Raw genomic sequence first — 14,123 nt, forward strand, 5'->3', positions numbered from 1 at the left:
AAATATATGTTTTAATGACTAATAAAACTTTACACTATTTCGTGAAATATTTCTCTCGAGATGAAACAACATATAAACATCTACACTGTATTTGCTATAGACATATGTTGGCCATCATTCAAGAAAACAAAAAAGCATTGTACGATTTCCATATAAAAACAGCAATGATAAATAAAATAAAATTTAGTAGTGATGCGTATTAAATCATCAAGACTGCCATTTTCATAAATGAATAGAGGATAGTGTGTGCAAGACTGATTTTAAATTGATGATAACAGACAAAGTATATTACCATCATTTCTCATAACTATGGTCCTGGAATACAACTATAGTCCACAGTACAACCATTCAAATTTTGTACTCCATAACATAGTACCTCGTTTATCTACATTTTTGCTGTACTGTAGTTTGAAGTCAAATTATTGCAATTATCTACAAACGGTCTATGTTACTTCTACAGTGTTCTTTGAATGGTTATATCGTAGACCATAGTTGTGTTCCAGGACCATAGTTCTGGGAAATGACGGTACTACTTTTAGGCTGGCTTCTGAAAAAAAAAAAAAAAGTCATATAGACTGTTGTACTTGTGTCTGAAAATATAATACTGATTTACAGAACTTGTATATAAAGATGTTACTGATGTAATGGAAACTGAAACCAATTTCTTCCAGTCTGTCATTCTTTTATTTGTTGGTGGGAGTAAGGAAGAAAGGTTATGTAATTTACTAGCAGTATAATAAGTATCAGTAGTAGAACAAGTAAAGACACATTAACAGATGATTGCAACATCAATTTTGTGCCTGAATGTGGCTACATTATACACAATTAATGAGTTTTTGTATAACTTAGTTAAATGTAACAGAATCCAGCCTTCTTAGATTAATCTGCTTATATACTCTGACACACAGTCGGTATGTAGGCCTACACGAAGAATTTTACCGCAATTAAAAAAAAAATGTAATGTATTACTGTGATATTAACAAAATATTTTCCATTAACACTACTACTCATAACCAAACACCACAATACAGAAAAAAAAAAAAAAAAGAAATTACATTTCAAACTAGAGAAATACTCTACTTTAAGCTACTAACAACAAATTATATAGCCTATTAATGATATCACTACAAACTAAATACCGTAAATAAAATTTCTACATTTATTATTTAAGATATTTCTATTTGGAGATAGACTTTTACCGAACAGAATAGGTAAGCAAGGTTTTGAATTTAATTTTAGGAGGGCGGCACTATAACCCAACACTGCGACCTAGAAGATCTATTGCACTAACTCCTGAACTGGCTGAATTTTCAACCCACAACGACTGACTACACCAAGGTTCACTGTGTACCCAGATTTCGAGCATGGAACTTCAACTGTCCTTAGACCAGCTCCCTCCATGTATTGCTAGGCATTGGGGGAATGCTTGTGAATGATATTTGTCACTGAAACAGTACAGTGTGAACTTAACTTAATGACGATGATATGTGAATAAATGATGGCAAAATGAGTCCGAAGTCCAACACCGAAAGTTACCTAGCAATTCTGCTTCAATTGGTTGAGGGATAACTTCTCTAAAAACCCCAATCAGAACCTGGATTTGAACCCGAACCTGCTGGTTTTACAGTCTTACATGATAACCTTTACTCCAGTGGTGGACTGGTTAGCAAGTTTATCTACAGAGTAACACAGTGTTTTTGTATTTGGCTATCCTGAATAACATTTTTTGTCGTCTATTCCCCTCATGAAATTGCCTTACAATATACTCTGGTTTCTTCTTGATCCCTTCTCAGTTGTAAATTTTTTGTTGCCATCAAAAATCTCATTTCATAGATTTGGTTTAAAGTAAGATAATTAATTATGAGTGCAGTTTCAAGTGAGACAAAAATTAAAAAATTAAAGATTTAATTTACTGCATTCATCACAATTTGTTACTCTGTTATGTTGATAGTGGACATTTCACGTTGTCCAAAATTTAATATGGAAATTTGATGTCCAATATTTTAAAGCTCGCGTTCTTAGAGTGGAGGGGAGAGTTATATTAATCGAAATTAAATGATTCGAATGTATTACATTATATTTAAGCCATAATTTCCAATAGGAGAAATGAATAACTTCGATAAACGTACAAATGAGAATCTTTAGGACAGCTTTTTAGACTGAATTCTTGTGAATCTGATTATATTTTATATACAAAATATCAGTTGAAAAGTATACGTCTTGAATCATTTCTGTTTTCACTTATACAGTATCTTTTTATCCTAGATATTATGGGAGGTGCAGTTGAATGAATGAATAATAAAAGAATTAGCTTGACATTAGTACAAAACGTACAATTCAGGGAAAAATGTGTAGCAGGTCTTGATATTAATAAATTACAGATAGAAGACTTACATGCAATTAAAAGGCTTGAAAATAAGATTGTTCCATTAAGACATGAAAATTTATTGTAGGAATGACATAAAAAAACACACACAGTTGTATAAAGTATAACTCAGATTTCACTGTATACTATTTATGTTTATGTAAAAAGATGGCAATCCTGATGGTAAATATTCCATCTCTCCTGCTAGTTTAATTCACAAGCATAAAAACAAGGTTATTTAAAAGTTTATTTTTCACTATAAGGATTTTAAAATTTTAGAGAAGTTAAAATGAAAAAAAGAAGTGCCTGACTAAAATGGCACCCTTCATGCATGCTACAAATGTATCATGCTAGACCTTCACACGCTAGCAACAAGCTGGGAACACAACTACATAACTGTGCATCTTTCTTCTGTGGAAATGTATACAGACCTAAAAATTAGGCATAAATGTAAACAACTTAGTTATTTTCATATGTTCACGTTTTAATAGAACCTCTTGTGCACATCATCCAAATAAGAAGATTTATATTATTGGATACAGAATATACATCTCAAAAGGCTTTGAAAGCGACATTTATTTTACGGTTGATGTTGTTTTCAACTTTATTGGATGGATGGAACAGAAGTGGATGGTGGGAGAAAACTCATGTGCACTTAAGCCAATCAGAGATTCATTGTGAGTTGTCCTTTTCAACTGAGAGAGAAATGACTGGCAAATTTCACCTGGACAGGATTCTTTTATGTGTCGTAAATATATGACATAGCCATGTTAAAGATTTTATAGCCCTAAAATTCATGCCTTCGGCCAAGTTTTTGAATTTGTGAACCTTGACATCAGTGACACATATGGCCAATCACTAAACCAAAGGGATGGAACATAAGATAGACAGTTAGTCCTTGTCATTCTATTCTGAATTCTTTAGTAGATACTACATATTCAAAGAAACTATGTAAGACACATAAAGTATAATAAGATACGATATGATAAGATTATCATTTATGTCTTTCATGTTCAAATAATACAGAAACAGTACGATATTTTAGTACATATATATTATGACAAACATTAAATAATGATTCATTCCGCAACTTACAGTAACAAGATTTCGCTCATAAAAATGCTAATGATTTGCTTTTTTTTTATAAATTGAAAAGTAGCGTAACATTACTACATAAACTCAATCTAATTTAAACTGAACTTATTGGTACAAGAGTAATTACACGGAAAGACAAGATTAAATAAGAGTATCAGTTTTGTAGTTGTGATCCCATCTGCAGTACAGCTTACCAGAGAGTTGACGTCACACATATATTCAAATGATCCAAGTCCTGTATACATGTTTAATATAAACCACATATCGTTATGTTCGATCTACTGAAAATAGAGCAGTCAGTGTTAGATTTATTGCCTATGAAAAGATTCCTTCTCAGCAAAGTTGTTTTACTGTAACAATTTCAGGAACTGAATTCCAATTCTCAATTCTAATTAGGTCGTGTAATTAGGTTAATCAACACCGTAGATTGGATAATAAAACTGCAATATCTTGTTTACACGTATTCGCAAAAGTTCAAGAAGATGCTTTCGTCTTTCGGATGTTACCTATCTTCCATTGAATCTCTTCAGCAATTACATTAAGCATATTCATATCTATTACAAATATGAAGCCAGAGATAGAGCATCATCATTGTTAGTGGGACAGAACATATAAAGATAAGGATTTTGTTCTTCTAAAACAGAATTTAACTGAGATGATAAGATGATGGAGATTTGTTCAGAAAACCAGTATTATGGGGTTATGCCAGTGCCTCTAGCCATAAGACAAGTAATAAATCGGGGGTGCGCCGGGGATCGAACCTGGGTCCACAGATTATGAGTCCAGTGCTCTAGTCATTGAATTGCCGTGGCTGCTTAGTCTTTTCTATTTGCCCTTAAAATATGTGTTAAAGTCACAGAAACATGATGAATGTTATCTAAATTTCTTTTGCTAGTTATATACCATAATTTATTGTTGTGTAGAAACTGAAAAAAATTGTTTTAGTATTTCATGTTGCTTAATAAGCTTTACTACAAAGGTTTTCATAACTAAAATGACACTGAGGTGAAGCCGTTTTCGCTTCTATTAATGAAAATGATTCTCAGATAAATCAGTTATTTCGAATTTATTCAAATAAAAATAATTCTCATGCGATAAAAAAAAAAGATCAATGTGTTCTGTTATTAAAGCATTTCTCAGATCTATTTGATACTCCCTGCATCACTCTGACTTCATATTGAAAGCACATTATGAATGACATATAATGCAAAATTATTACAAGGAATTAACTGAATGTTAAAATTGTAATTTCATGAAAATATAAATGCTTAACTAAAATGCTTGAAGTTGACTCAATGGACGTACATGGTCACTGCAGAGAAGAAATCTATATGTGGACAGAGAAATCGCTCATCAGTTGTTTTTTATTATTTACAGACTGCTCACCTCCATAGTTCCGATTTACAAGCTGATCACGGTCGCACTCAGCCTCCGAGATCTCGTTGCTTTCTTTGGAGTCGTTGAAGGACGAATTGTTAGGATCGTGATTCCTTGGAGGGGGTGGGGGAGGTTCGGGGCTCCCGGACAAAGGCAGGTTACGGGCAGAACCTAACAAAGAACAGAAATTATGTGAACAAATCAAGCAAATGAAGTTGTATTGTTTAGAGTATATTCTTCTAACACCTAAAAGTAGCAGAAATACAAAATTTATTAAAAGTATTGTCAGGGCTCCAGAAATCCACTTCCCATTTACACAGGGGAGTTACTGAATGAATTATCAGCTAATTCGAAATTTTCTCGGGCTTCCAGCCAGGTCATAAGTTGGTGATCCACCGACGTTTCGAGGATGTTCATCTTCCTCATCTTCAGGGTTAAATGATATCTGAGGGTACCCAGCTCCTTAATTTATAGTGCCAGAGGGAGGAGTCAGCCGAGGAGCTATGCACCGATTGGCTGTTATTAGTGCGGACTGCGGCGAGAATTATCAGCTTCATTCTAACTTCTATAAATATGAACTTTCTTATGGGCGAATATCTTTTTCTGTCATTATTATATTTGGCCTCTGTATCTGGAAATCTGGAACTCTGAATAGGTATGGTACTCTACATATAGAAACACTAATATTTTTAGATCACTTGGAAGCAAAGTTTTTATGATTATTGGTAAAGCTATAACATCGTAAATTCTAAAAGCAACATGTCTATTAATCTACTTTCTATGAAAAATTCGAATTACAATAATTATGTTTTTCATTTTTATTTTATAGAAGTTTTGTAAGTGTAAACTTACTTATGTACTTGTCACCAGTACATAGACTGAGAGAGAACCGTTTCCTTGGGGAGCAAAGCAAAACCATAGAATTCCAATATAACGAGGTTATGGGGGATATCATTTACTTCCTCCCCCATTATAGCTTGACAGTGGTACAGTATATCGGAATATGATCATTTAATAAAAGTATTTTTGGAGTGCATGTTTCTTACAGTGTTACATTCATATCCACGATGTTTCGGACCGAGTTGTATAGGGCTTCAACTGTAGGTCTACTACAAATTGTAATAGGGAATAACCATAGACAGAGTTATGAGGGGGTATGTGGGGGCACTGCCTCCCCCAAATTTGTCTGAACTCTTTTCTTTTTCTATTAATATTACAAAATATTGAATTCAAAACATTTTTCTTGCTTTTGTTTATGAATGGGATATTATTTGTAAATGCTACCATCATACCATCTTCCTGGAAAATGGCTGTTTTCACAAAAAAAATCTTTGGACTACGATTGTTCTATGAAAACTACTGAAAATTTCCACTCCTTTAACATGGGACTATGGTATTTTTTTTTTTTTCACTAACACCTAATTCAGTAGATGGCCACTGCAGACTTCTAACACAGGAGTACAGGCTGTTACAAAAGAAACATTACAGTGCTTCCATTCCTCAAACGAGGTATAGAAATTCTTATATATTCAGAAATTTAAAATGAATATTATAGTTTAGACACGTGATCTGAAGATATTAATTCGTCATTTTCAGCACAGAAACTTAATCATAAACACAAGCAAGAAAAGTCTTTTGCATTAAATATGTTTAATGTTAAAAAAAAAAAAAAAAGAGTTCAGACAAGTTTGGGGGGGCAGTGCCCCCTCATACCTCCGTCTATGCACCAGTAAAGTGTTATAATTGAATATTACAATAATTGATATTTTATTTTGCGTTACCTATATGTTTCTCATAAATAATGTGTACAACTGTTATAGATGGTAAAATACACAAAGTATTATTACAGAAAATTGTTATGTATGGTGTTGCATGCAACACTTTACTTATAGGTATGATCTCTCGAACAACCTACCCATAATGAACTGTGTTTTTAATTTTATGATTAATTTCAAACAAATTCATTTCTTCTGATGCAAAATGTGACCAATGTTGCTTGTTTACATACCCACACTACGCCGGCTGACTGAGCCTCGGCTTCCATAGTGATCATATGGAGCACCATATTGGCCATATTGGCTGCCATACTGATCCTCTTCAGGAGCACAGTTGGCAGGATCATCGTACTCTGGTCCAGGTGTAAAGTTGGCAGGACCATTTTGATTGGCTACTCGAGAGTACCGTCCATTGGCTCGTGGCTGCACATAACAAATATTACTGATGAACACTTTCCACCCAATGAGATTTTAAAGTGAGAATTGTAAAATTTGTACATCACTTACCATAGACTGGGACCCGCTGCGTTGATGAATGTGACCATTTCCTGCCATTCCGCTGGGACCCATGGGGCCTATGGTGCCACTGTGAGTGCGCTCATGTCCATTCTGGTGTGGAAATGTCTGGAACTGCATGGCCTTGTTAGGATCCATTTCTTCACGGAATCCCAGCAGGTGGAATGTTGCATATGGGCAGATCTCATCTTCCATACCTGGAATGGCACGTCAATATGCCGAGGGGTAGACAAGGCTCAAGATATATGAATTGCTTTACCGATTAAAAGTTGTATAATTACGTCTATTTTGCATACAAAATGCTAAGATTTGAAAGTTTAAAATGAATCAAAACGTGTATCAGTAATGTTCCAAGGGAGTTTCATTGTACTGTGTATGCATGTTTCAGGATTGCTTATTTCGCAAATAAACAACAAGCAGAAACTTTGTTTTGATTTTATAAATTCAAGTTATTGCTGTACAGAAAATATGTGTGAATGATTTATTATACTTAATACTGCAAAAGTTTTTGAACTAATGCAAACAAATCACTGATAATGTTTTTAAATATAAATATATAGGCTACACTACCACAATGAGCAGTCCTATTTGTAATTTCAGTAACTGGTACACAGTATTGCTTAAAAAGTGCTCAAGTTGGTGTATCTCAAATTGCTGTGCCTGATTAAATTTGCTTTCGTGAAGCACAATGAGACTGACTCCAAAAAGGTTAAAGATAAATTGGTCCCTCATATCTGTGTTGTAAAACTGTTAAATTCTCTTAAAAATGTGTACAAGTGTGTAGGATATGCAAATGAACACAGAAAGAATGTGTAAGTATAAAGCAGCACAGTAATAGTGCACTTAATTTTGTCCCCAGATGAAGTAGCTATCTGAACAAATGAATAATCAAGCATAAAACATTCTTATGTGCAAATTTGCTGAGGCTAGAACTCTACATTAACAGCACCTTTTAGTTTTAAAATTATTTTAGGAATCCATATTATTTCTCAGAAAAGTAAGATATATTTTTTAACCTTGTTTATTGACAAAGTTGCTATTTTACCACAAAATCGCAATTTTGAAATACAATTTTTGTATAGAACTGAAGTAAAATGTGTGATTATTATATATTTTTTGAATGTATTAAATTTCATTTGAGTCATTTGTTAAATAGGTTTAATTTATTTTAATATGTCCATGCATATGGAGTAATGGCTAGTCAAAAGTCTCTCCTACCTTTTGTACACAGGGTAGATTCATGCAAAATATAAAGGCAAGCCATATTCATTTGAACACGGTAAACTCTTTTATATGATATAGCATTATTTAATCAATAAAATTTTCATATAGTGATAAATATGATGTCATGAAAACATGGAGTTGACCATGCAGTACATTTCTTACCTGAAGATATGTGGTACAACTAATCCAAGCTATTTTCATGCTACTACATTGATATATTTATAGCTTGTACATCAGTTATTAATTTGTAGATTACATATCAAATTGAAAAATGCTTAATGTAGAATATCACCAACCACATAAGAGATAATATTTACCTCTACATTTTCTGCATTATCTTAATGTACATTTATTTTTATTAGAGACCACTTTTGTAATTATCTCGTTTATTAAGAGTTATTAAACAAACACTACTCCTTGTGTTATCATAATATAATGTGCTCTGCAAAAGATGATCTACCTATTTATTATGTTTTTATATTATGCAGTGTAATTAAATTTTCAGTTTTTTATAGCATAACTGATATTAATATTAATAAAGTCTGTTTAATAATATGTAATACAAGTAGAATAAAAAATTAGCTCTTCAACTTAATTACAATTAAGAAGAACAAATACCTGATTTATGAAGGTTAAACAAATTTAGGTAGATTCAGTATCAATAAAATATTTTTGCCGAACATGTTTTGCTTCTTTTCCATAAATCTTAATTTTAATTAATAATATATATACATTACAAAGAATGGTGGCGCCTTCCCTGAGAGATTTCCATGTACCGACGTTAGTTTGGACTTTTATGGGTTCTTCGAATAGTACACAAGTGCTTGTTGGAAGTTCGTCTAGATGAAAATTTGAGTTTGTTTTTTTTTCTTCAATGTACATTTCAAATTGTTCTGTATTGAAGTCTGCTTCATCATTTGATATTGCAGCTTGTTTATGATATTTATCATTAAGATGAGATTTTCAAATTGATGAAATGTGAATATACCTTTATGTATGCAATAGTAAATGAATCTTTGTAAGAATTTGACGTGTCGAATACTAGTATATGGCTAGTAATCTTTTAACGGATTTTGTGAGTTTGACTTGTATTTTGTTGTGAATAAGATGACGTGGTCTCCATGGTCAAAAAATGGCGAAAGTTGATGATCTTGGTTTACTGACTGGAATTGGCTTTGGGAGGTGCTGTTTATGGATGATGAATGTGTAGGGGTATTCTTTGGTGTTGATGGTGATGGAGTTTTCGTATTTGTTGTCTGTTCGATCATTACTGACGTCTTCCTTCTGATACTGGTACATTTAATGCATTGACTAATGTAATTATTGTTTATGTTGGTATCATCAGTATTGTTGTTCGGTTTGTTTTTTGGATTGTTGTCTGAACGTTTGTGTTAGATTTTTGTGTGATTTTGGTTGTTTTATCTTCTTCTCGATTTTGAATTTCGTTTGTTTTTTGGATGTCATTCGTGATGTTGTGTTCATGAATTCTTGTTCATCTCTCTCTAGTGTTACTAAAATTTCAGTCTGCTAAAACATTGGTTGTTCCAATGTTTGTGTTATGTTTGCTAGTGTGCAGTGATCTGCTTTTGTCCCTAGAAATGCTGGGTTGAATTCTTGTATTCCCGAAAGGATCATCTCTTCTATCTGATTGTTCTGATGTCTTTGGATATATCTCATCATTAATGGAAATGCATAGAGTATTGCAAATGTCTGGTGAAATAATGTGTTCCTCATTGCACTTGAACTGGTGTTTGTTAGTATCAAATAATGGTAGTTGTTGTATCTGATTAACTGGAAGTCGGCTCTTAGAGTGTTCGATGGTTCTTGGTGAACTGAGTTGTTGAATATCTGTTCTAATTGCAATATTTGGTTTGTTTTTGCTGTCATAAGAATAATTAGGATATCTGTTGTTACTTTTACAGAGTATATTTTGGTGATATTTTAATTGTTTTGTTTTGAAAAGTTGTTATTTCTGGGTATTTGTTTGGATCTGATTGTTGATCCATCCATGTTATTGGCTGTAGTGGTTTCATACTCAATTGTTTCTTATTCTTCGTACTGCCAGTCTTGATCAATGTAGTCTGTTGTTTTAACTGTTTCTTGTAATTGTTGTAGTTGATATTTTATATCTCATTGCCACTATCGTCAACATCATAATCATTTCACGTATTAGACCTAGAGGTCTGTTACAGTCTCTATCCTGTGCTTTTTAGGTCTTCACAAGTTCCTTCGGCCTCTTTGCCATTGTTGTTGTTCTTTTAATGTTCACTTAGCTTCTTTTACTTACATTTCATTGTATATACACTGTCCTGGGTGTTTCCAGCAAATTGTATATGGACACTCATAAACTATGACCTTGTAATAACATTGATAGTAATAATCCATTATTGTATCTGTGAACTATGATTATGTAGTCTGTTATCCGTAGCAGAAGAAAAAATGTATATTCGAGATATTCGCGAGATTATGAAGGGCAACAGAAAGTGAACACGCGCATGTTAATTTAGTGAATCGCAATGTATAGTACACATATCGAGCATTGCTTCTTTTCCATATATTTCTAGGACATTAATTAAAAATGTTGATTTTGGTTAATAATATATGTACTTTTTTCCCCAATGCCACCAAGTTGTCATTTGACATTTCTGGTCTCTCCTGGCAATGGATTTATTTGTAACCCACTTCTGAGGTTGGGGCACCTGTAAGCCAGAGTTACACTGACCCAATGATATTATGATACAATTATTATGAAGTGCCAAAAGAGGTCTTAAACCTAAGCCTAATCTAATTTCCAGACTATGGACGGATACAGGAACATTCCCCTTTAAGGAAAAATTCCTGTGTTCTAACCGGGAATCGAACCTAGAACCTCATGAACAGTAATCAGAAGCTCTGACCACTAGCCCATGAGATTGGTCATAATATAATGTAAATTATAGAGAATAATTTACAATAATACAAGAACTGTAATCTACAATAAGCATTTGCACAGAAGAATGTTGCTAATGGCATTACAATTATAGCTTTTATGTTATGTACGTGAAGCTGTTGATACATGCTGAGGGTGTCAGAATGACACATTAATTGTGGAGAGATTAGAATTAAGGGAGTACTAGGATTAATTCCTTGAGTATTAAATAATCGTTGCTTAATAATTTTAGGTTAAAATCGTAATTGATAACTGTTAATTTTTTAATACATTCTTTAATCCAAATTAATCTTACACAGTAAATACAGAATTTATTTGTTTTTTCCTCTGGAAAACACTTAAAAGTGAGATTAAGTCTGCACTCTCGCAGGTACAATGAGCACACAGAGAGAAAATCCATGCATGTGTGGGGCAGGCAACATGCTTCATGTCCGTAGCATGCTACACTTACCTCGATGTTCCAATGAACATGCTTATACAATCAGAGCAATTGTATCACTACAAAGTTCAATCAATACAAGAGTTTCCTAGTGAGAGAATCAAGATAAGAGAGGAAGACGCTGAGAATACTTTTACCAATTTAGTTGAGCTAAAGTTGATGGAAGGTTTGAATTTGCATGTCTTACTTGTTTTGATATGTGTTCTAGTGAAGATTGCTGTATCACAATAGTGTTTCTGTTCGTCGCAAGTGTGAAGTTTCTCTGCTATCATCACCAATAAGTGTTCAGTTGTGTAATTAACTACTGCACTAATCAACATGTGACTGCGCTATGAAAATCATAACCTCCTCCTCTCTACTAATGCTTCTCATTCCCTTGCCATCTGCAATGGCAAGAAAATCTTCGTTTTTCTTCTTTCCTTTAAAAGGATATGTTGGATTAGGATGGTTATTGGTGAAATATTGGCGAAAATAACAGAAGAAAAGTAAATAAAAATTGGCAAGATAATTACTACTTCCAATTTTATATGAATTTCGATATTCGTAACAGTTTTAATTTCGAATCACTTGGTTGCATGGCGTCTTGTTTTATTGTATCATGAAAAAAAAATCGACAGCTTCAGAAAAAATAACAGTTTTCCTTGATAGGTTATAGATATGTTTTGTGACATGAATACCAAACATTTAAATTTAAAATTAAGAGGAAGAATATTAAAGGAATTATTATTTATATATAGCAAACTCGAAATTATTAGTACATGGATTATTTGGTTTGCAGGCTAATCATGTTTCTTTTTTTTTTTAATCGCATTTTTAATGTGAGTAGTCTACAAACTGCAGTCCTGGTAGTGTTACATATTTTGTCGTAACTGAAAAAGATAAAGAATTCTAACTGATAAATTCGAGAAGGAAAATTTGTTCACTAATCTGGTAACAGATTATTGGCTAAGGGTGAAAATGACAAAGATATAAAAAAATTAGAAAAAGAAAACAAAATGGAGACATTTATAAGAAAATGTGACAGTGTAAAGTTGAAAATGTCAATTTATGAAGAGTTAGACACAGCCTTCCTATGGCAGTTTAGTTAAAAAGGACAGAAAGAATTTTCATTACCTGTGTGATGTGTGTTCGAAAGCCAAGTTTTTCACAGAGGTACTGGGAATAGAGAGAGATTTTAACACTTCTATCTTGAATTATATATGTTTTTCGAAAATCCGTGCAACTTCTGCCCTTCGTTAACACACACAATTGGGAATTTACTGCATGTAATTTTCAAGCATATACATAAAATGATAGGGTATATGTGTTACAATAAAATTTAAAATAATATACGGTACTTCAGAAATAATTTTATAAGCTATGAAAACATAAATAATATGTGAAACCTTGGTTCCAGAAAGATTGTAATATTATAAAAGCTTTTTAGCTAACATTTTTCATTATACAATATTGGAGAATAGACACATAACTTTTATATGTGTTATATATTAATTGTTTCACTTTGTATATCAATACAAAATGCAGTTACACAAGAAAACAAGCATACTTACTTACTGGCTTTTAAGGAACCCGGAGGTTCATTACAGCCCTCACATAAGCCCGCCATTGGTCCTTATCCTGAGCAAGATTAATCCATTCTCTATCATATCCCACCTCCCTCAAATCCATTTTAATATTATCTTCTCATCTACGCCTCAGCCTTCCTAAAGGTCTTTTTCCCTCCGGCCTCCCAACTAACACTCTATATGCATTTCTGGATTCGCCTATACATGCTACATGCCCTGCACATCTCGAACGTCTGGATTTAATGTTCCTAATTATGTCAGGTGAAGAATACAATGCGTGCAGTTCTGTGTTGTGTAACTTTCTCCATTCTCCTGTAACTTCATCCCTCTTAGCCCCAAATATTTTCCTAAGCACCTTATTCTCAAACACCCTTAACCTATGTTCCTCTCTCAAAGTGAGAGTCCAAGTTTCACAACCATACAGAACAACCGGTAATATAACTGTTTTATAAATTCTAATTTTCAGATTTTTTGACAGCAGACTGGATGATAAAAGTTTCTCAACCGAATAATAACAGGCATTTTCCATATTTATTCTGTGTTTAATTTCCTCCCGAATATCATTTATATTTGTTACTGTTGCTCCCAGATATTTGAACTTCTCCACCTCTTCAAAAGATAAATTTCCAATTTTTATATTTCCATTTCGTACAATACTCCCATCACGAGACATAATCATATACTTTGTCTTTTCGGGATTTACTTCCAAACCTATCTCTTTACTTGCTTCCAGTAAAATTCCCGCGTTTTCCCTAATCGTTTGTGAGAAACAAGCATAAGTCAAATTAACTTCGGTTATTGTGAGTAGAGGACTAAATATTAAGGCATTATTTCTTGC

At 33.1% G+C, this 14,123-nt stretch overlaps 1 protein-coding gene across 50 annotated transcripts in view; it reads right to left on the reverse strand.

Moving 5' to 3' along the window:
* Dscam1 (Down syndrome cell adhesion molecule 1) overlaps positions 1–14,123 on the reverse strand; it is a 480,268-nt gene that overhangs the window by 12,070 nt on the left and 454,075 nt on the right. For all 50 annotated transcript variants that reach the window (XM_069821931.1, XM_069821942.1, XM_069821928.1 and 47 more), the window contains 3 exons: positions 7,120–7,325; positions 6,846–7,035; positions 4,847–5,008 (listed from right to left, as the gene is read on the reverse strand). In XM_069821931.1, the coding sequence (XP_069678032.1) occupies positions 4,847–5,008; positions 6,846–7,035; positions 7,120–7,325 (558 nt within the window). The remainder of the gene's footprint in view (positions 1–4,846; positions 5,009–6,845; positions 7,036–7,119; positions 7,326–14,123) is intronic.

The sequence above is a fragment of the Periplaneta americana genome, chromosome 3 (genome assembly GCF_040183065.1).
Source record: "Periplaneta americana isolate PAMFEO1 chromosome 3, P.americana_PAMFEO1_priV1, whole genome shotgun sequence".
NCBI lineage: Eukaryota > Metazoa > Arthropoda > Insecta > Blattodea > Blattidae > Periplaneta > Periplaneta americana.